Here is a 23,417-nt window from a genome sequence, read left to right on the forward strand (position 1 = left end):
GAAAATAAACCCACGTAAATGTGCTTTTGGAGTGTCGGCTGGTAAGTTTTTAGGATTTGTCATCCATGAACATGGTATAGAGATAGACCCTGACCGAATCAAGTCTATTCGGAATGTGGGACCTCCGACCTGTAAGGTCGAAGTGTAGAAGTTTCTCGACAAGGTGAATTACTTACGAAGGTTTATTTCTAACCTAGCCGGGAAGATTGATGCCTTCACCCCTATCCTTCGGCTTAAGAATGATGCCGAATTCGCTTGGGGGGCAGAGCAGCAGGAAGCATTTCATCTCATTAAAAAATACATGTCTTCGGCTCCAGTATTAAAAGCACCACGAGCAGGAGTATCATTCCGATTATACATTGCAGCTGAAGATAAGGTCATTGGTGTTGTTCTGACACAAGAAACTGAGAGAAAGGAGCATGTGGTGACATATCTAAGGTTGGTGGATGCTGAAACGAGGTACACTTTTATTGAGAAGTTATGCTTATGCTTGTTTTATGCATGCACCAAGTGTAGATGTTATTTACTGTCTAGTCATTGCACTGTTTCAGGTCAAGCCGATGTGATTAAATACATGTTGCATAACCCAATTATGAGTGGTAGAATTGGTAAGTGGGATTATGCACTCATAGAATATGACTTGGCCTATGAACCATTGAAATCTATGAGAGGCCAGGTCGTAGCGGATTTTATTGTAGAACATCGGATTAATGATACTCATAAACTAGACATGTCATACCTCACTATTACTCCTTGGACTTTATATTTTGATGGATCAGTTTGCAATGAAGGGCAAGGGATTGGCATTGTGCTTGTTTCACCAAGTAATGTCTCCTTCGACTTCTCTAGCCGATTGAAAACTTATTGCACTAACAATCAAGCCGAATATGAAGCCCTTTTGTTCGGCTTGGAACTTTTAAATTGTATGGGAGTAAAACATGTGAAGGCATTTGGTGATTCTCAGCTGGTCGTCCAACAGGTGTTAGAAGAATATCAATGTTTTGATGGTACTCTAAATAGTTACCTTGAAAAATGTTGGGGCATAATTCATTCTTTTGACGAATTCAGTATTCGACATATCTCTAGAGTTGAGAATCATAGAGCTAACAATTTGGCACAAGATGCATCAGGTTATAATGTCAGGACAGATAAGAACATTCGGCGTACAGCTTTCAGGTATGTTTTGGTGAGTGATGAACTCTACCACCGAACAGTCAACGATGTCCTGCTTAAGTGTTTAGGCCTAGATGATGCTATATTAGCCATGGCCGAAGTACATGAAGGAATTTGTGGTACCCATCAATCGGCTCCAAAGATGAAGGGGTTGTTGCGAAGGTCTGGTTTTTATTGGCCTAACATGATAGCTGATTGTTTCAAGTACTACAAAGGATGCCAAGTGTGTCAAAAATTCGGCGATCTACAGTTGGTCCCTGCAGCCGAATTACATCCTATCATCAAGCCTTGGCCTTTCAGAGGATGGGGATTAGACTTTATAGGAGAAATTCACCCTTCATCATCAGAGGGGCATCGGTTCGTGTTAGTTGCCACTGACTACTTTACCAAATGGACTGAAGCCGTTGCTCTGAAGAACATGACACACAAGGAGGTAATTGAGTTCATAACTGAGCATATTATTCATAGATTCGGCATTCCCCAGACCTTGACTACAGATCAAGGAACTTCTTTTATGGCAAAAGAGGTACATGAATTTGCTGAATTATATAGAATTAAGTTGCTTAATTCATCTCCATATTATGCTCATGCCAATGGACATGCCGAGTCTAGTAATAGGACATTGATTAACTTGATAAAAAAGAAGATATCTGATAATCCTAAGCATTGACATAAGATTTTGTCCGAAGCTTTATGGGCTCACAGAATATCTAAACATAGTGCTACTAAAGTATCTCCTTTTGAGCTTGTCTATGGGCAGGAAGCAGTGTTGCCTGTGGAAATAAGTTTGAATGCTGTCAGGTTCACCAGACAAAATGATCTAACCGTCATTGATTATTATAATTCAATGATGGATAATATTGATGAGGTGACCGACAAGAGGGTGATAGCTTTGGGAGCAATAGAAAAGGACAAGATCATAATAGCCAGGGCCTACAACAAGAAGGTCAAAGCAAAGTCATTTCAAGTAGGGGACCTGGTGTGGAAGACCATCCTGCCTCTAAGGAATAAAGACCAAAAGTTTGGGAAATGGTCTCCAAGCTGGGAGGGTCCTTATAAAGTAAAACAGGTAATGTCTGGTAACACCTATTTACTACAAACATTACAAGGCAAGGATTTGCCCAAGGCTTTTGAATGGACGTTTCCTCAATCAGTACCATCCTAGTATGTGGTAAGATGCTTAAGAAAATTGATGTAATCACATCGTGTTAAGATGCTTTTGGTTTGCTCAGCTCCACCAAAAGGCAGGGGACATATGTTGGGCACCAAATTGAGAGGGCGGACGGTCCGCGCCTATGGGCTGGACGGTCCGCGCAAGCGCAGAACAGATTAGGGTTCCGAGTTTCTTGCTATGTTTGTTGGCGAGAATCTCGGGATAAGCTCGGAATTTTGTTGGTAACGGGTCCAGCCCCCCTCCTCTATAAAAGCAGAGGTATACAGCCGATTTGTAATGAGCAATCGAACCTTCAATCAATACAATTTACATTTCTTCTTAGGAGTAGTTCTAGTCTAGTTCTAGGTTAGTCTTCCAATCCCCAAATTCTTCGCTTCTCTTCGACTCTACGTCGATTAGAGGAGTCTAGGTCGGGCTGCCGAGCCTAGACATCACCTAGGATCTCTCCTCCCCGACAGGGTCCCTCCCGAGAGCGAGATTCAGGCGCCGCCGGCGATCTTCCGCCGCCCCTGAGCACGCGCGGACCGTCCGGCCGTCAGGCAGGAAACCTAGCCTCGTGCCAGGCCGCGGACCGTCCGGCCCCTGGCCGCAGACCGTCCGCCCCCGCGCAGAGAGCACCGCCGCTGGTTCGTGTTGAGTAATTAGCGCCCCAAAAAGGTGTCAACATCAGCCTAAACACAAGGTTTTTTTGTTACTGCTTAAAGACAAATTAAATACTCGTTCACTCCTCAGGCATCGATCTATGCCACTGGATTCTTATACTTGCGACAACTGTATCCTCCAACTCGAAGAGACGGTACTCCATTTATTTTTCAGATGCAACTCTGCTAGAAGATGTTGGCTTGTAATAGGCATCACACCGCCAAGAACAGTGAACCTAATCAATACTTTACTGAGTATCAGAATGAGATGGAAAGTACCATGGAGAATGGAAATTATCATCATCATGTCCTGGTGCATTTGGAAAAGCAGGAACAATTGGATATTTAACGAGATCCCGCCCACTGTGGATGCGTGCCGAGCAATGTTCAAAAGAGAAATGAGTCTTGTGTGCCACCGAGTTAAGCCAGAGATATGTGATAAAATTAGAAATTGGATTCAGTACTCTGTATCGTAGGGGCTCTGTTCCCACCCTGTAAACTGTTCATACTTTGCCAAGAAGTAATAAAAATATTGTAGTTCCTCCCTACAGTAACTTATCATCAAAAAAAATTCTAGCGACTAAGCTTAGACAGATTGTAGCGCCTTAGGTAGTAAATCAAACAGACCCTAAATAATTATATCATTTTCATTTCACACGGACGACAAAGAATGAAGCCCCTGTTTGTTTCAGCTTTTTGGAGCTTCTGGCCACCAAAAGCTGCTGCGGACTGCCAAACGCTCAGCTTTTCAGTCAGCTTCTATAAAATTCGTTTGAATAAAAATCATTCAAAATTAACATAAACACATAATCGATTGAGTCGTTGCAATAGTAGGAATCCATCACTTTCTAGATCATGAGTTCTATGGACACATTTATCTTCATCCGTACGTAATCCTAATGATACACAGATTTTCTACACAGCCAGATTCTCAGAAAAGCTGGTTAGAAAAAAGTTGAACCAAACAAGTCCGAAGACGCACGCTGTGGGGCGAGGTGCACAACAAAGAATGAAGACGTACGATGTGGGGCGAGGTGCACAACGGAACGGGGTTGAATACATTTGCAAAACACTGCACAAACCGATGTGGGCGAGGTGCACGACAGGACGGGGTTGAATACATTTGGAAAACACTACTGAGAACAAGTTACAAGAGTAGGGGTTGCGTAGAGTCAGGCCAAGTATATATCTCGAGAGAGAGGATCCCACATGGTAATCCCAAGATATATACTGCACAAACCGGTGTGGGGCGAGGTGCACCTTAAATGAAAATAAATTGACTTTGTGTGATGCAACAGCAATCCCAAGATTTCAAATCCATCGCGTAGGTGTACCAAGCAACGGGCAATATCAAATCCATCGCGCAGGCACAAGTGCACAACAGTCAACAGCACAAGCAACATTCACAACTCAAAACCCAGACAGCACAATACGATTCGGACGTCGTATGTTTCCACAGCGCAGAAATTCACTTGCAGGTTTACCAGGAAACCGGTTATTCTCATCCCACATGGATTGGAGGGGATTGGAAAAAAAAAGTTTTCATATGATGGTCGATGGCAATCCAACACAAACGGGTGGAGTAACAAGGACAACGTTAGACAATAATTGTTATAGCTAACAGTTACATGCATGTGAGCCGACCTCAACGACGATGATTTTGTCACAATTGTAGGAACACAGAGAACATGGTCTACATCTTTAAAGATACACTTATCATGTGAGGCCACATGCAGCTACGCTTTCTGCTTCGATTTATTGTTGAGCCTGGATTTGCTGCTCAAGCTGCATGAAAAATATCATAATTGGTCAAGAATGCAAAACTAGAGCGTCAATTATCTCATCAAGATAACTAACAGAAATTCAATTTAAGCTGAAAAATATAAGACTTGGCCACTCAATGCTATCCCATGTAGCCATGTAAAAGCATAAAGAGAGAACCCGATCTATGGGGAAAGACCGCTCCCGCGGCATTGCATTAAGAAACTTGTCGTGCACAGGCCAAGAAACACACTGAAGGCGCCAGCTACCCTGGACGTGCCAATGGGCACTTAGGACACATGCATCTGGCAAGCAAACTCACAGGTGAATATACCTATAACTCAAGAACACGGCTTGCAGGCTGTCAAACCCTGGACATGAGGTGCTACTAAGAACATGTTTGTTGAAGTTGTAGCTCTTAGTCTTTTCTCTCAAAAACTGACTTTCTAGCTTTTTTTCTTCTGCCTGCTATCTTTTTGCTATTGTATTTCATAATAATTTAGCTTCTCAGCATATCAAAAGACAAAAAAAACTGCTATCAGTGTTTCGGCTATTAGTTTACTTCATCGGAAGCCAAAAAAAGGTGCTCTCGGCATGCCTTTCAGCTTTTACTTTATTTCATCAAAAGCTAACTTTGTAGCTTTTCAAAAGCCGGCTCAACAGGTTGTTTGTTTGTAGCTTTTAGGAGACAGAAACCAGATAAAAGCTCAGACAAACATGCCCTAAGTTTCAAATAATCACTAGGATATGGTCCCGTTCACGTTCATGTAAGCATAAAACAATTCTTCGATACCAAATTCAAGAGAGAGCTAGGGCAGGGCTATTAATTTTGCCTTATTAAACATATGATCCATGTTCACTAATCACTATGGTAGTTACCAGCTAGTAAAAACATATAAGTAAAGGCATGTAAGCACATATGGTATTTACCTGAAGCATAGTCTGGAATTTATTGCGCAGATCATAGAACTCATTTCTCACAACAGCCAATGCCATGATGCACCTGAAATTATGCGGAATCGCCATATTCAATAAAACTTGCAGGGATTGATAAATAAAAACTTGATACACCTCACTATTTAGTCACTGTATATAACAAAATCAGAAATCTGGAACCAGCAGATTACATGAGAATAAGCAAGAATCAGCATGTTCAGATATTGAAACAAGAGTAACTGATGTTCTTATTAAAAATCTTTGTGACTAAAGAATTGGCACAAGCTAAAGGTAATACCATGCAAGACAAGATCGGCTAGTAGGCCCAGTCACATGTATGAAAAATTAAACAACACAGAGAATGGGGATTAAAATCATGGTATGACATAAACACTATAAATCAAGTTGCTGAGTACTGACCCGTCTCTGTTCTTATCCTGACATAACTGACGGAACTGCATGCAAGTAAACTTCACTTTCTGAGCGCCAACACTGGAACAGATCAGACAGATACCAGCAAACTGGTTCAGTTACAAGGATTCTGGAAAGCACATATCTAGCAATGGAAGCCACCACATAACAACGAAATAATAAGTTTTAATAACTTCAAGGCTCAACTCTGCAGGAAGTTGACAACTTGACTTGCTTGATGGGGAAGTAAAAATGGTCTGCCGTACAAGTTCTGAGTAAGCGTGATAAGTATTTTTTTAGCATGCCACAATAATGATAACTACCAGTCCAACTGGTAAGCGCACAACCACTGAAGATGAGGCTCTGGGATTGATCAGCAGAATATGGATTTTATATTAGGAGGTTTGAGATACGATACAGCAACCTGAGATCCAATCTACACCAAAAGGTCAACGTTGCACAGGGCACATAATTCCCAAGGCAGGAAAAACTGAGATGCTTTACCATGACAAGCAAAGTAACGTTTAAGAGGTGTCCTACCGTCATCAGGTTCCAGTTGGTGAAACTACCCATTCATCAATACCTCACAGTTTTGTAACATGGGAAGTGGCAAGATGCCGCAAGAATATTAAGAATTCCAGTGCGAAATGTTACCTGGCGCTGCTCCCTTTGAGCTGATGCACGTAGGCGTCCACCTTATCAAAGTCCACGATGGGCTGGTCACTGCAAGCAAAATGCAAATCACAGAGCAGGGCAAGGGCAAGTCAATAGATCCTCTTTGTATGCATAGAGCAGAAGGGGACGAAGAGCGCGTACAGCAGAGCGGCGAGCTCGGAGATGATCCTGTCGGCGTCGTCGCAGAAGAGGGTGACGACCTCGGCGACGAAGCCCGGCGTGCCCCCGTCTTCCTGCAGCATCTGCAGCTGCTGGAACTGCTCGTCCACCAGACCCTACACGGCAACCGCGACATATAAAGACACACAAAAAAATCGCTAAATCCTTCATCCCAATTCGATCAATCAGCACGGGAACAGAGAGCGACCGGACTCACCGAGGCGAACATGGAGGAGAGGAGAGCGTTGAGTTGCTCCCTCAGCGCGGCGGCAGCCATGGCAGCTTGCTCGAGGAGCCGAGGCCGGAGCGGGCGGTGGTGGCGTAGGAAGTAGCCAGAGCTGGGAAGGAATCGAGGGGGTGGGGTAGGTGAGTTGAATCCGATCAAGCCGCGACCGCGACAGTGACGAGGGAATCTATTTATAAAACCGCGGGCGCCGGTGAGGAGTGGGGGATTGGATTCCTGAGCTGTGGCCACGGCGAGCCCCGCCGCCCTAACCGTGCTCGGTGGTCGACTCGATGGATTCTCTCCTCTTTGGCTTCCTGCTGCAGCGTCGACTGTCGATGCTTGAATGCTTCCATCCCTGATTTCCCTATCTTCCCTTTTTTCCCCACTCTCGCCGTTTTCCTTTTTCTTTTTTTTTTCGGGGCCTTCCTTTTTGGAGCCCTCGGTTCGATGCGCCTGTACACGTGTATGGCTACTGTGGCACTGGCCATGGAGAGGAAAAAGGAGCCGTTGGCTGATTTCGTGTTCGGCAGTTTTTTTTTGTGAATAGCATTGCTAGACTAGTCCCTTTTATTATCTCATCAATAGCTAGCTAAAGTGCAGGTTTTCATTTGAAGATTGAAAAATAATTTCACCATGATGCCAATAAAACAAAATGCTAGTACGAAAAGGTTATTCTATGATTTATACTTTATATGGTAAAGAATAGGATTTTATGTTTTATATAGGGGAAAATATGTTTGTGGTGCAAGTGAAACATCTTATGGCCAAACTTGATGCTTGTAACTTAATACACTACTAGGTGAGTGCCCGTGCGTTGCAACGGAACCGTATAATGATACGATAACTTATGTACATATGTGTGTATATTGTTATAGATATGTGTCCGTACGTTGCGACGGAAGTAAAAGATTTGTATGAAACATTGATACGGAACGACAAACATCACTATGATAGACTCTATTGTAGAGTATTTTTTTCTCTTCTCATTTCCCATTATCGTTATCACTTCTCTTTTAACGAGAATTTTCTTTCTTATTTTATTTTATTTTATTTTATTTTATGTAGAAGTGTAGAACCATATAGTATTAGATCGACATGCTAACAACTGGGTGGTGGTATTTTATCTACTATCTTTACTACTATAATGCACTACTTTTATCAGTTCAAAAAGATATGTAATGCTCAAAGGATAGTGTTTGCGGATGTTAGAGAGCCGCTACTACCAACTTTGCTCGACACAGAGGACAGTGTCACCAAGCGCCAAAGCCCCCCCCCCCCTCGTGACACCCTTCGTTGGAAATTTTCCTGAGTTTGCCTCGTGACGGTCTGGATTTTGTGGGACGAATTCGCATGCAGCCCAGAACAAGGAGTCAAGGGGTACAGAGATACTGAGATAAAAATGTCTCATGGGCTGGGTGGGCGGCTGGGCCTCCTTTCCCCAGTTTAAGTTACAGAAAGGATCAAATTCCAAAACATATTACAAAAAGAATCCTGCTGGTGGTAGTACGGGTAATAGAGTAGAAGAATTCCACCACACGATTCGCAGAAAGAATCAGTGTACACAAGTCAATGAAATCTAGAACTCGTCGTTGGAGCAGACAGATGACAAAACAACAGTTTCCTCCCTGATTATGCACGAGCTCAAGTGGCTGCTGTTTGGAACCTCGACAGCTTCACGGCAACCTTCCTCTCCTTCCAAGTCCGGGAAGGTGGTGGTGCCGGAAGGCCTCTGCGCAAACGGAAAGTGAAGAGAAAAACATTGTCATTGTCACTCTCATTGCTTACATCACTGCTTGTTTCTGGAGCATTGTCACCGTCACTGCCTTCATTAAGGTATCTGCAGCTGAAAACAAAAAAAAAGTTCCAAAAGATCATAATTATCTAAGGGAATGTTTTTTTAAAGGAATGTCCAAGAGAAAGTTGACCATAAGAGTACACAATAATAGTAACAATTGATGTATTCATGCATTACTGAAAAAATGAACATTATTTCTAAGACGTCTCTGCTAGTCCAATTCATAGAAAGTTGAAACAGTCATGCATTCTGATTTATTGTCAATGGAGGCCAATTCATAGAAACAGTCATGCATTCTGCTAGTCCAATTCATAGAAAGCTGAAACAGCTAGTCCAATTCATTATCTTGTTGCGAACCAGCAATGTTTACTGGATACTGCTAGTAACAGTGTCCTTTGGTCAGAGGACCGTTTGACAAATTCAGCAAGCAGATCCTAAAGCAACCAGCACAGCATTATAGAAATGCACTTGTGCACAAGGAGTATATAGGACAAAAATAAACCGTGCAACATAGCAAACATAGAATGACTAAATCAAGCCATCTAACTATTTATGAAGTGGATGTAAGATGAGAAGTGGAGAAAAAGAATAGTATGGTATTACTCTATAGAATTTAGAGATTATGGACTCACCTTTTATTGCTTTACAGAGTTGACGACCATCAAAGCATAATAAAAAGGTGTGAGATCATCCCCATCAGTATAACTCAAGGGCATAGCAACATAGCTGGTTCACAACAAGATAATGACAAATATTCCATCCCAAACAAGACACAGCTCAAGTAGAAAACATAGTTCTCTAATCAGGTTCATGTCATGTCTTCTAACATTGTTAACAAAGCTATACTCAAACTCAAACTTGAGATTTGCTGCAACGGTTATTGGAGAATGCAATAACTATAAGCATCATTTTCATAGCACATCTAGTTCCCCACTCGTGGATTCGACTACCAGGAGAGAATGGATTGTTCAGACAAAAAGGCAATAGGCATGAAACAGTTACTACTATGAAAGTCATCGAAATAAACCCAACACTTCGTGCCTAACAGAAGCAGTTGGTATTTTTGTTAGGGGAAGACAAATTGGTCTGTTTATTTGGCTATCAGAAACAAACTATTGAATTGAGTGGTTGAAAACGATTATGTCTTGTAGAATATCAACTACATTCAGTTGGAGAGGGACTTCTGAGTGTCAACTTCAGACGGAAAGTACAACAGCAATGAACAGCAAACAAAATAACTCAAGATAGTTCTATGTTCAGCTGGAGTAACATGTGAGGGTTTTTCCGGACAATAAGGCTAGTAAGAAGAAAAACATTGGACAGATGAAAATGGAATCTTACATTGATAAAATGGAGTAACCAAATGCATATAAGAAGCACGGGCAGATCTACACACATACTGAATTTTTTAACACTACATGACATACTGATAGTAAGAAGAAAACAAGAGATAGATGAACATGGAATCTTACATTGCCCTGAGCTCGATGCAGTTCTTGATCTTTACAGGGATTGGGTCATGCAAGCTGTTCTACAGAGCTCTGAAAAGGGAGGAATGCACATCCATGAGTAGGCAGCAGCATAAATACAAGATTCATCCCATACATATCCCTATTCGGGGTGGGTTATTTCTTGTGATACCCAATTTTCAAAAGGAAGAGAAATTGAAGATTATTTTTTTTCCTTGTTTTCTCTTCCGGGTCCTGTGCTACAGGGGTTTGAAACTTTTAGGAAGCATTCATCAGTAAAACAGTAGAATTCTTGTTGGACTGGTGCCCTGGGATCGGGAACGGACGTGAGAGCGAGTTTAGGCCGTGGATCTCGATCCGGCGGTGGGGAGCCCATTAGTTCTCCCCCCCTTAACCCTAGCCGCCCCCTCCTCTATTCCCCTTTGGTTGCAGCCGCCACCCCCTCCCCTATTCCCCTTTGTGGCTGCCACCCCCCCTCTCTCTCCCTCTCCTTCCTCCCCATGTGATTGCAGCACCACCCCTCAACCCTAGCCCCCCCTCCTCCTCTCCATGGTGCAGCCTCCCCGCTTGGTACCCCGTCGTGTGGGTGCGAGTCTTCCATTGGAGTTTGGAGGGAGGAAGAAGGAAGAAAGGAAGGAGGAAAGGAGGAACCCAAGGTGATTTTAAGATCATTCTTTTTAGTATTTGTGCTGCAATCCAATTGATTACATGTTTACCTATGCGAATCGGTATATGTGTTGTCCAGTTTTTTGTGGGAGGAGGAACAACATTAGTATTAGCAGATTCTGGGGATTTTTCGTGGGAAATTAGTGATAATCAATATGATAATCATGTAGAGCTTTGTCATACCTTTCCAACGAGTACTTATGCGCTTGATTCGGAGTTATAATTTAGGAGCTATCAGTCTATCACTGTTTGAATCCGGGTATGTTGTTGTCCAAAAAACAGATTTCCGCAGGTGGGCGAACAGCATTAGTATTAGCAGATTCTGGGGATTTTTCGTTGGAAATTAGTGATAATCAATATGATAATCATGTAGAGCTTTGTCATACCTTTCCAACGAGTACTTATGCGCTCGATTCGGAGTTGTAATTTAGGAGATATCGCTGTTTGAATCCGGTTATGTTGTTGTCCAAAAAAAACAGATTTTTCAGGTGGGTGAACAGCAGTAGTATTAGCAGTTTCTAGGAATTTTTCGTGGGTAATTAGTGTTAATCAATATGATAATCATGTAGGTCTTTGTCTTATCTTTCCAATGAGTACTTATGCGCTTGATTTGGATTTATATTTTAAAAGGTATCGCTGTTTGAATCCGGATATGTCGCTGTCCAAAGGACAAAAAAAACAGATTACAGGGTTCATCTTGTGGACTGTTTTGGGCTAATTAGATGTTGGAATTTAATTATATATTGTATACAAAACTTGTGGGGAATTTTATGTAGATGCCTCTGTAGTTTTTGTTTGTTACCGCTGCTGTCATAATTTTAAAGTTATGAAATTATTAAGCAGCGCCGCTGCAGTTTGGTGGGTGTGGGGAGAGATGTAACCCGCGGCGGGGTTTGAGTTTGTGCGTAGGTGCGGCGTCGTTTATGAGCCTGATTATGTGAAATTGGTGCACTAAGTTGTGTGTCAAAAACAGGTGGTGGACTTCCGGATCGTACTTAGGGATTTGCCCGAACTTCCGGTAAAGGCAAAAAAATACAGTGGTGGTTGCTACCGTTTGGTTTGCATCCTATTCCCTGTCATTGAGTATGCATAAGTTTTAATTATGTTAATCATTGAATTCTATGATGAAGTTTATTTGTTTGGAAGTATTAATTCTCAATTGTCTAATATTGTGGATGATCATAATTTGGTAATGATATATGTGGTTGATTCCCATCTTGGATGAAGTTCAAGTATCTTTTTTTGGGAATCACGTTATATGAAGTGTTGTAGGCATGACATGCACATCGCATCATCCATCTTGCATTTTGAAGTTATGTCGTGATCTTATGGTACGACCGTACCGGTACATTTTTAGCATCGTACGTTGCCCGAGGAGGGGTACGATGCGGCTTCATATCCTTAGAGGTATGAAGGCAGAAGTCATCCTTGCATTTGCAGACATTTGCACTCATGAGGTATATATGAAGTGTGACATTACTATGTTACTATTGTGGTTTCTACCTGCGAGGTGTGGTGACTAGGTGTGTTGTACGTTGTATACGTGCTGTACCTTCGTAATAAGAAAGTTGTGGAATCAAGTGGTGGTAAAACAATGTTCTTATGTGGTTAAACAGTTTGATATTATTTTACTTGCTGAGATGTGTCATCTCACTCTTGCATTACTCAATGCAGGTACTTGATACATGTTGGGAATGAGGGGAGTAGCAGCACGTCCACTTTCACTCTCACAATAACGCTGCCCAGGCGCAGCCATGATTTAATTAGAAACTTATTGTCAAAGGAAGTTTGTTTTTTTACTAGTCGTGCGCACTAGTTAATTCAGTTCATGTCGTATGTTTAATTTCTCTTTGCAAGCCGCTTAATAATACTTAGTATGTTTTTGTCATGATATATGTTTATACATTGTTGCCCCCTCATTTATGCAATTTTGCAAAGGGGATGCTGCCGAAATTTTATATATAGATGTCAGAAGTGTTGTTTAGTACCATTCCGGGGTGTTTGTGGACCCCAGGGTGTTACAGTTGGTATCAGAGGATAGGCTTTAGATTCTACGCAATTTGAAGATAAATTTGGCACACTTGCACATATAGGAAGGGTATGAGTTCGTATATCTTTCATATTAGTATTTTATTGTATAGATGACTAGAATTCCCTTACTCCAAATCCCTTTATGGTTTGATGGGGCATGTCGTTAACGACTTAATGTTTGATATGATATGTTACTTCTATTTAATATTGGTTTCTTGATGTGGTTGTTATTGAAGTTATTATGCAAGTGAAGCTACTAATGTACTTGTTTTATATACATATCGTCATGATGTTTTTTTGGATGCAATGTTTACTAATCTCTGAGCTATTACTATCATACATTTCTGTATGCTTGACTGTGGATGTTTTTTTTCCAAAAGGATTCTTGGGTTCTAGTACTTGTAGGACCGATTGTTTATTGAGCTTGTGTATAGAGGATCTAATCCGACTTGGTGTAGTGTGAAAACACTATACAATGTAGTTTTATGGTGTTGTTGAGTTTGATTGACTGTTGGGTTACAACCCAACTTATCAATGTAATATTTCCATGGGAGCAGTGCTTTACACCTCACCTTTTTTTTGGGCTAGTGTGGCTACTTGCCAACTTGATCTTAGAGTACAATAGGTTTGTCTCCATAGAGCAAAGGCAATGTTGTACTGTCTATGAAATCTTGAGACTGGTAGAACTCAAGTGAATTTGTAAGATGACGTGGATAGATAAGTTCAACCATGTTTACATGATAGGTTTTCTTATTGTGTGCAATCTTATCTTTAATAATAAATAGGGTGATTTCAAGTGGATTTTATGTCTATATTATAGTTGAAGAGGCATGCATGTTTTCCTTCTATGGTTTGTTTCTATAGCCAAAAAGGTTATGCATAATTTTTATTTGTTGGAGGCTAGTCATGTGGACGATATGGACAACCCGTTTTATATATATATATATATATATATATATATATATATATATATATATATATATATATATATATATATATATATATATTTGCCAACATTGTATGGCAGTTTGATTTTTTTTATGAGCAGTTTCTCTATGCATGCTTGTTGAATCATTATTTGGACCGCTTTATCTTAAACGAAGTCAATGCTTAACTGGGAGTTGCTTATGTTTGTTAGTCATCTATCTCTTTAATGATGGGGTTGTTGCATCGGTTTGAGATTTTTCTTATATGAATGATGGTTGATAGATCATGTATGTCTACTACTTTGAATGCATCCTGTGATATCACGAGGTACAAATTGTTCAAGTGCAGTAATAGTAGGTTTTGTTGTATGTGAGGTTAATCAAGATAGTTTGGTTATGTGGATTGTCTTATTGACGTCCAATTACTCCTGTTGAGCATAGTATCGTGTTATTATTTTAGTATTGAAAGTAATATTTATGAAGCTTTTGCATGAGTCTGTGTCAAGAAGTACATTAGTTTTTCTTGTTGTTATCCCTCCATTGCTTTATGAGTATTGCAAATTTTATCTCTTTTGAGAGGAGGAAAAGACGTTACATGACATGAGCACCATTTGCTTCACATCAACCGAATAGTTGTGGAGAGCTCTAATAGTTGGATTCTAGTGTAATAACAACCATTTTTATAGTGCTAGAGGCGGGTATGTCAGGTGTTTCATACATTGTCGATACATGGATGTTTGACCTTAGTGGCGTTAGCAAATGAGGTTGTTGAATTCGTTGATTGTTGTGCTTAGTGTTCTAACCTATTAGGTAAAGTGTTGCTTAAAGGCTTTGGGGAGTTGCATCCCCATTTGGTAGTGGAAAATACTAGTGTTGATCGCACCTGCCAATGCCTTGGGTTTTATTTTATATTGTTTTTTTGTTATGGGTAAGGTGTTGTTTTGTTTTGGGAGTCAATTTAAATTAGTTGGAGGCTGAATCAGGCTTCACTTATCTAGAATGTTTTGTAGTAGGTTTCTTCATCCTTGCATAGGATGCTCAATCACCTAGTTTGGTCTAAACATTTGAGAGTTATGGGTTTCCTATAGCAGCCTTAATTTTGTACGGAAGTATAGACCTTGAATACAGTAAATTTTGGGTTTTGTTGGATTATGAAAGTTTTAGTAATTTCATGATCTTCCCAAAGAGTATTGGTTTGTAATTTTCATTGCATATAATTGGAGTTAGGCTGCTTTGAAGTTGTTGCACCGTTGTGTCTGAACTTTAGGTGTCGTAATAACCACCAATACATCGACCGTGTTTTGATAGTTTCAGAGCTCAAATTTGGGAATTCCCTTTAAGCAAAACTTTTAGTTCTTCTCAGTACCTTTTAAATGGGTATATACTTGTAATTGTCTGTTAAATAGATTGAGAGAGGTGGTTGTCCGGATATAAGCCGAATGCCTAATGTGCAGTATCTCAGGCTGAGTTTAGCTGTAGGTCATGCAGAGTTGAGGGCTATAAAGATAAATTTGGGTGCAACTTTATTACAAAAGTCGTGGACAATTTCCAAACTTTTCCAACGCGTGTTCGTTGAAGTTTAAGTTGATTATAGTAGGGGTTATAGGTTTTTGAATTTTCGTTGTCCATTGTTTCTATCCTATCAGTTTTGCAACAAAAGAGTTGCATTGTTTTTTTATTTGGAAACCATTTCCGAGACACTCATTATAATAAAAGTTCTAGGGAATATTATAATCTTTTCAATGAGTTTATATTTTCAAAATTTTGTTGGCTGCAGGGAGTTATGATATAATGTATAGAATGTGCTTGGATGAATATGTGGGCAGACATAACATGCTTAAATTGATTCTTGTTTGCATGATGTGAGATTAGGCTCAAATGATTTAAAAAGTTATCATATTGCTTCTATACTTATATTTGTTCTAGGTGTCACGTAATGAAGAACCTAAAGTTATTAGTTTTCAATGAACGCTTAATCTTAGAAGAGTAATGAACCTGATTAAATCTATTGCTTGCTGTTGGGACTGCATGACCAGTTTTAGTTATGCAGCTAGTTCAATGAAGTAAACCATCTTTTCTGTAGAGATGTTATATATAAAAGTTGTAGCCAACTTCTTTATCTTACTTGTGTAAAAATTTCATGACCATAGGTCTAGTAGTTTGGGAGTTATGATTTTCTCAAGTCCAGTCTTGAAATCTGTGCAGATTCTGTACATATTTCGAAGCTGACCTTGTTTACCCAATTTAAACTTCGAATAACTTATTATAAATTATAAAGAAGTTGTATTACTTTTCTTAATCCTTTCAACAAATTTTGGATTACTTTTTTTTGGAGATCTATAAGTTCAGTTACAGTTGTTTTAAGTGTGATCTCTGAATCTGTCCAAATTTGGACAGCAGAGCCTTTCTCGTGTCTTTTGACCTTGATATGCATTGAATTAACTTGATATGTTTATAAATGAATTATAGACAATTCTACTAGCTTTCTAAAAAGTCTGGGAGCACCTAAATTGGATGATTGAGACTCCAATTATGGATTTTTGAATTGAGTAGTTGAATTATGTCCAAGTCTGGACAGAATTTACGTTTAGCATTGTTTGACCTTTCTAAGTGTCAAATCTTGTTGTGATGATAATACCAAGGGTATAGTGGACTTTATAAGATTTCTATAAAGTCCTAGTTTACTAATTTTCGATGCATATTTTGTGAGTTGGGAGCAAAACAATTAACCGCTGTGCTGCTATCTAGAAATATGCAAGCGTTAAGTTGCTCTCTTGAAGTTGCTCTTGTTTGGCTAAGTTTGGTTTAGGCTATGGGAACACTATATGCCTTGCATTCATATATACATTCCTTGAAGTACTTGCATATGTCAATTATTGATTTGGTGTCCGGAAAGCTTGGTCCGAGGTATATAGGACCGTCTACTATTTTAGCCGAGGTGGCAGCTGGGCTTAGCACATGCAATTATCGGAATCTATGATCAGAGTACACCATGTATTCCATGTATTTATGTTGAGGAAGTATTTGTGGAATCCAGACCATCTAATCGAGCTAGAGCCGATTGCCGTGTAGCAAGACCAGACTCTTGAGTGTCGTCTGCTGCGTATCTTAGAATCCTAGGAGCTTGAGGAGCTGATGCGGCAGAAGTACCCAAACTTTTCATTATGTGTGAGTTTTGTTGATTCATTAATCTTTCTTTTGTCGTTCCGATAGAAGCGTCGGAATTCGAGGTCGAATTCTTTTTAAGGGAGGTAGAGTGTGATACCCAATTTTCAAAAGGAAGAGAAATTGAAGATTATTTTTTTCCTTGTTTTCTCTTCCGGGTCCTGTGCTACAGGGGTTTGAAACTTTTAGGAAGCATTCACCAGTAAAACAGTAGAATTCTTGTTGGACTGGTGCCCTGGGATCGGGAACGGACGTGAGAGCGAGTTTAGGCCGTGGATCTCGATCCGGCGGTGGGGAGCCCATTAGTTCTCCCCCCTTAACCCTAGCCGCCCCCTCCTCTATTCCCCTTTGGTTGCAGCCGCCACCCCCTCCCCTATTCCCCTTTGTGGCCGCCACCCCCCCCTCTCTCCCCCTCTCCTTCCTCCCCATGTGATTGCAGCACCACCCCTCAACCCTAGCCCCCCCTCCTCCTCTCCATGGTGCAGCCTCCCCGCTTGGTACCCCGTCGTGTGGGTGCGAGTCTTCCATTGGAGTTTGGAGGGAGGAAGAAGGAAGAAAGGAAGGAGGAAAGGAGGAACCCAAGGTGATTTTAAGATCATTCTTTTTAGTATTTGTGCTGCAATCCAATTGATTACATGTTTACCTATGCGAATCGGTATAGGTGCTGTCCAGATTTTTGTGGGAGGACGAACAGCATTAGTATTAGCAGATTCTGGGGATTTTTCGTGGGAAATTAGTGATAATCAATATGATAATCATGTAGAGCTTTGTCATACCTTTCCAACGAGTACTTATGCGCTTGATTCGGAGTTATAATTTAGGAGCTATCACTGTTTGAATCCGGGTATGTTGCTGTCCAAAAAACAGATTTCCGCAGGTGGGCGAACAGCATTAGTATTAGCAGATTCTGGGGATTTTTCGTGGGAAATTAGTGATAATCAATATGATAATCATGTAGAGCTTTGTCATACCTTTCCAACGAGTACTTATGCGCTCGATTCGGAGTTGTAATTTAGGAGATATCGCTGTTTGAAGCCGGTTATGTTGTTGTAAAAAAAACAGATTTTTCAGGTGGGTGAACAGCAGTAGTATTAGCAGTTTCTAGGAATTTTTCGTGGGTAATTAGTGTTAATCAATATGATAATCATGTAGGTCTTTGTCTTATCTTTCCAATGAGTACTTATGCGCTTGATTTGGATTTATATTTTAAAAGGTATCGCTGTTTGAATCCGGATATGTCGCTGTCTAAAGGACAAAAAAAAAACAGATTACAGAGTTCATCTTGTGGACTGTTTTGGGCTAATTAGATGTTGAAATTTAATTATAAATTGTATACAAAACTTGTGGGGAATTTTATGTAGATGCCTCTGAAGTTTTTGTTTGTTACCGCTGCTGTCATAATTTTAAAGTTATGAAATTATTAAGCAGCGCCGCTGCAGTTTGGTGGGTGTGGGGAGAGATGTAACCCGCGGCGGGGTTTGAGTTTGTGCGTAGGTGCGGCGTCGTTTATGAGCCTGATTATGTGAAATTGGTGCACTAAGTTGTGTGTCAAAAACAGGTGGTGGACTTCCGGATCGTACTTAGGGATTTGCCCGAACTTCCGGTAAAGGCAAGTAAATACAGTGGTGGTTGCTACCGTTTGGTTTGCATCCTATTCCCTGTCATTGAGTATGCATAAGTTTTAATTATGTTAATCATTGAATTCTATGTTGAAGTTTATTTGTTTGGAAGTATTAATTCTCAATTGTCTAATATTGTGGATGATCATAATTTGGTAATGATATATGTGGTTGATTCCCATCTTGGATGAAGTTGAAGTATCTTTTTTTGGGAATCACGTTATATGAAGTGTTGTAGGCATGACATGCACATCGCATCATCCATCTTGCATTTTGAAGTTATGTCGTGATCTTATGGTCCGACCGTACCGGTACATTTTTAGCATCGTACGTTGCCCGAGGAGGGGTACGATGCGGCTTCATATCCTTAGAGGTATGAAGGTAGAAGTCATCCTTGCATTTGCAGACATTTGCACTCATGAGGTATATATGAAGTGTGACATTACTATGTTACTATTGTGGTTTCTACCTGCGAGGTGTGGTGACTAGGTGTGTTGTACGTTGTATACGTGCTGCACCTTCGTAATAAGAAAGTTGTGGAATCAAGTGGTGGTAAAACAATGTTCTTATGTGGTTAAACAGTTTGATATTATTTTACTTGCTGAGATGTGTCATCTCACTCTTGCATTACTCAATGCAGGTACTTGATACATGTTGGGAATGAGGGGAGTAGCAGCACGTCCACTTTCACTCTCACAATAACGCTGCCCAGGCGCAGCCATGATTTAATTAGAAACTTATTGTCAAAGGAAGTTTGTTTTTTTACTAGTCGTGCGCACTAGTTAATTCAGTTCATGTCGTATATTTAATTTCTCTTTGCAAGCTGCTTAATAATACTTAGTATGTTTTTGTCATGATATATGTTTATACACTGTTGCCCCCTTATTTATGCAATTTTGCAAAGGGGATGCTGCCGAAATTTTATATATAGATGTCAGAAGTGTTGTTTAGTAGCATTCCGGGGTGTTTGTGGACCCCAGGGTGTTACATTTCTACTCATAGAAGTAGAACAGAAGGCATGCTAGATTTTGATAAGCACCTAGGTTAGGTATACACTATTTCCAAAATTGTGTACATATAAAAGGTAAAAGTGGCTTGCAATTTGGAATGGCAGGAGCCAGGAGTATTTATTTAGGCTTTTAAGTCACATGCGCATACAGAAGGTAGTGCATAAACTCCACTAAATCATTGTCTCTATGTATGTAAAATTGTGGTGGATAATAACAATAACTAAGACATTTTCTAGTAGTACCATTGTCATCTCTACATGTAGCTTAAATAATGAGCTAGACATAAAAAAGACGTTGACCTTTCTTAGCTCGCTTCCCCGGACTCCCGACCAATGGGCACATGAAACCTGGGAGAAACAGAGCTAACTTGAGATTGCCTTGGATTGCAGAACCACATTTCTCACTCAGAATTCAACTTTACAGGAATGCTAATAAATGACCATGTTCCTTAGCTTGTACCTCCAGTTTGTCCCAAGAATTTCTTGTCTTGTCCAATGCACAAAAGCACAATAGAAGAACCCAACACTGCCAGCCCGCCTACAGTGCATGTGATCCTTTGCACATAACTATACAAAGAAAAACAGGATCAGCTGGTGTTGCCTTTTCCTGGCAAAAGAAAATAATAAAAATAATAATAATAGTATGCAATTTGGTCATTCTCTTCAATAACAGTGTTCTATTGCTTTGTTTGTGCACTGTTTGGACCACAGACTGAAATATCACAAAAAGACATTCCAAACGAAATAGCAGATACTGACATTCCATAATACCATATCTAATACATATGGAGTATGAAACATATTTGTCTTCCCTGTGTTGCTAACATGTCGAAATGATTAAATATGCCATGGTGTCACTTATTAATAGTATGTTTCATGATTTGTTGGATAAAAGAGTAAAGTCTATTGGCTTTACTGCATTAATATGTTTCATGCAGTAAAAAAACAGAAGGTTCCGAACAGGCGCCGATGTGTGGAACAGACTCAACAATATACGCGCATCAATCAGATCAAGGCATCTAGCCAAAAAAACACACACACCTCCAGTCCTACAAAACTGAACTTGATGAGTGTCTGTTAATATCCACAACCAACAAACGCACGACAAACATGTCACGGAGCCACATATCATGGACAGATCGACTAATCCCACCGCTCAGATCCCTCGATGCGCCCAGATCAATCAAACCAAACAGCGGCTCAGGAACCGGAGCACTCGAAAAACGAAAGTGCGGGGTGAATGGAGATGGAGGCATGGAGCAGACAGATGTACCAGTGGATGCGCCGCTGGGTATGGCCCCCTCGCATAGCTGCCGTCACTGAGGCCCACGTCCACCTGCGCAGCCGCACAACACAGTCAGTCCAGATCCAACGTAAAATACAAAACCTGAGGTGAGGAGGTCTTGAGCACATCGACGCGCTGAACCGGGAAACAGGCAAACGCTAGAACTTCTGATTTCTAATAAAGCTGGGCTGAGCCTTTGATCTAAACAGAAAGAAAAAAGAGGCAAAACCAAATTTACGGCCCCTGGAAGACTCGGCAAAGCAAAAACATCGAACCTCGATGGTGGGGTTGTCGCGGCTGATGAAGATCTGCCTCGCCTTCACCCACGTGATCGTGACTGTCATCTCCTCCTCTCAAATTTTAAGCCAAAAGCTAGATAGTAACATTTAGTCAACTCAAATTTAGAGCATATCCTTCAAATAAGTTACCAAATCAATTATCACAAATAAAAAGGGAGGAGGATACATGTTAATTTCTATTATATGAGTTAACCATGAGTCATCATCAGCAACCTTAGCTAGATTATAAGGCGAAACTATCATCTAGGAGTTTTGCACTATTGCTAAATTGCCAAAGCAATACTAAACTAACCATGCTCGAAAAAATTGAAGTCATTATCAACACTCTTGACAAGATTATAAACGTGATTGCAGAACAAAATCAAAATACCAAAGTAAAATCAAATTAATCGCTTTCACTCCACAGAGCATTGCCATGAGCTACCCGTGCGTTCTTCATCAAACACTTTTTAATAGGCAATCTCTGGTAGGGTAGAAACAGTACCAGATAGGGAGGGTCGGCAACGATGACTCGGTAGGCGTGCTTCATCGCTGCCGGCAGCTCCTCCGGTCGGTTGTAGTCGCAGAAGGTGAAGTCGCCGCTGTACTGCCCGAACCGCTCATCGTACTCCAGCAGCTGCGCGGGCACTCCGGGGACCGTCTTCTTCAGGCAGGCATAGAGCGTCGGGCATGCGATGGAGGCCACGGCACCAGCGGCGAAGCCTGATCCAGAAGGGGAGACAAGGCGGACGACCTCCTCCACGAGCTCCCACGCGGTACGCTCATCGTACCAGAACTCGCTCAACCGCCAGTCCTCCGGGACCAGCTCTACCCCGTCTTCCCCTCCTCCAGCTTCATTCTGCTCCTCCGGACGATGCTGTCCCGCCAGGAACTCCCGGAGCGCCTCCATCGCCGCAGCGCTGAGTTGAGGCACGTTGTCGTCGTCGTCTTCCTGCTCCCTGACCTCCCCGCTCACTCTCTCATCCTCCATACCGCTCGCGGCCATCACATCCACCCAGGAACGGGTAGACATCACCCAAGAAAATATACGCGCGTCCGAGGAGGAGGTGGCGGCGCATTGCTGGGGAGAGGATTTGCGGCCTACCGAGTCATCGTTGCCGACCCTCCCTATCTGGTACTGTTTCTACCCTACCAGAGATTGCCTATTAAAAAGTGTTTGATGAAGTCACCGCCGTACTGCCCGAACCGCTCGTCGTACTCCAGCAGCTGCGCGGGCACTCCGGGGACCGTCTTCTTCAGGCAGGCGTAGAGCGTCGGGCATGCGATGCAGGCCACGGCACCAGCGGTGGAGCCTGATCCAGAAGGGGAGACAAGGCGGACGACCTCCTCCACGAGCTCCCGCGCGGTACGCTCATCGTACCAGAACTGGCTCAATCGCCAGTCCTCCGGGACCAGCTCTACCCCGTCTTCCCCTCCTCTAGCTTCATTCTGCTCCTCCGGACGATGCTGTCCCACCAGGAACTCCCGGAGCACCTCCGTCGCCGCAGCGCTGAGTTGAGGCACGTTGTCGTCGTCGTCTTCCTGCTCCCTGACCTCCCCGCTCACTCTCTCATCCTCCATACCGCTCGTGGCCATCACATCCACCCAGGAAAGGGCAGACATCACCCAGGAAAATATACGCGCGTCCGAGGAGGTGGTGGCGGCGCATTGCTAGGGAGAGGATTTGTGGACGCCGCGGATTTGGCGCAGGGGCGCGGATGGTGGCGGCGCATTGCTGGGGAGAGTATTTGCGGGCGTGGCGGATGGAATCCACATGGAAGGTGGCGGCAGATTTGCTGGGGAGAGGATTTGGGGACTGCGGACGCGCGGATTTGCGGGCGCGACGGCTGTGCTTGCCGCGAGGACGGCGGCGGGGACTGCGGGTGCGGGGAGGGGAATCGCGGGCGTAGCGCGCGATGGCAGAACCAAGTACTGTGGACGCCTACACTAAAGACATAAGGAGTAGTAGAGATATGTCAAAAAAAAGTTTATATGAAGGCCTTACATCTTTAATATCC

At 41.9% G+C, this 23,417-nt stretch overlaps 2 protein-coding genes and 1 pseudogene across 4 annotated transcripts; all 3 read right to left on the bottom strand.

Moving 5' to 3' along the window:
- Nucleotides 1–4,515: 4,515 nt before the first annotated feature.
- Nucleotides 4,516–7,482, bottom strand: LOC541625 (histidine-containing phosphotransfer protein 2). 2 transcript variants are annotated; one of them, NM_001348552.1, is made up of 7 exons: nt 7,357–7,482; nt 7,148–7,268; nt 6,913–7,046; nt 6,751–6,819; nt 6,106–6,177; nt 5,680–5,752; nt 4,516–4,773 (listed from the first exon to the last, which is right to left on the bottom strand). In NM_001348552.1, exons 2-7 carry the CDS (start codon nt 7,205–7,207, stop codon nt 4,744–4,746), a joined length of 438 nt encoding a protein of 145 aa, NP_001335481.1. In that variant the 5' UTR covers nt 7,208–7,268; nt 7,357–7,482; the 3' UTR covers nt 4,516–4,743. The 2 variants fall into 2 exon arrangements, with proteins under 2 accessions (NP_001335481.1, NP_001104850.1); NM_001111380.3 differs by having other exon boundaries at nt 7,148–7,481.
- A 1,250-nt stretch (nt 7,483–8,732) lies between these two features.
- On the bottom strand, nt 8,733–22,410 carry LOC103649070 (EEF1A lysine methyltransferase 1). The gene is made up of 3 exons (XM_020549047.1): nt 21,845–22,410; nt 21,110–21,172; nt 8,733–8,885 (listed from the first exon to the last, which is right to left on the bottom strand). Exons 1-3 carry the CDS (start codon nt 22,403–22,405, stop codon nt 8,733–8,735), a joined length of 777 nt encoding a protein of 258 aa, XP_020404636.1. The 5' UTR covers nt 22,406–22,410.
- A 138-nt stretch (nt 22,411–22,548) lies between these two features.
- Nucleotides 22,549–22,995, bottom strand: LOC103649071 (N6-adenine methyltransferase pseudogene; annotated as a pseudogene). The gene has a single exon (NR_161312.1). The product of NR_161312.1 is annotated as a N6-adenine methyltransferase pseudogene (transcript).
- Nucleotides 22,996–23,417: the final 422 nt, after the last annotated feature.

The sequence above is a fragment of the Zea mays genome, chromosome 2 (genome assembly GCF_902167145.1).
Source record: "Zea mays cultivar B73 chromosome 2, Zm-B73-REFERENCE-NAM-5.0, whole genome shotgun sequence".
NCBI lineage: Eukaryota > Viridiplantae > Streptophyta > Magnoliopsida > Poales > Poaceae > Zea > Zea mays.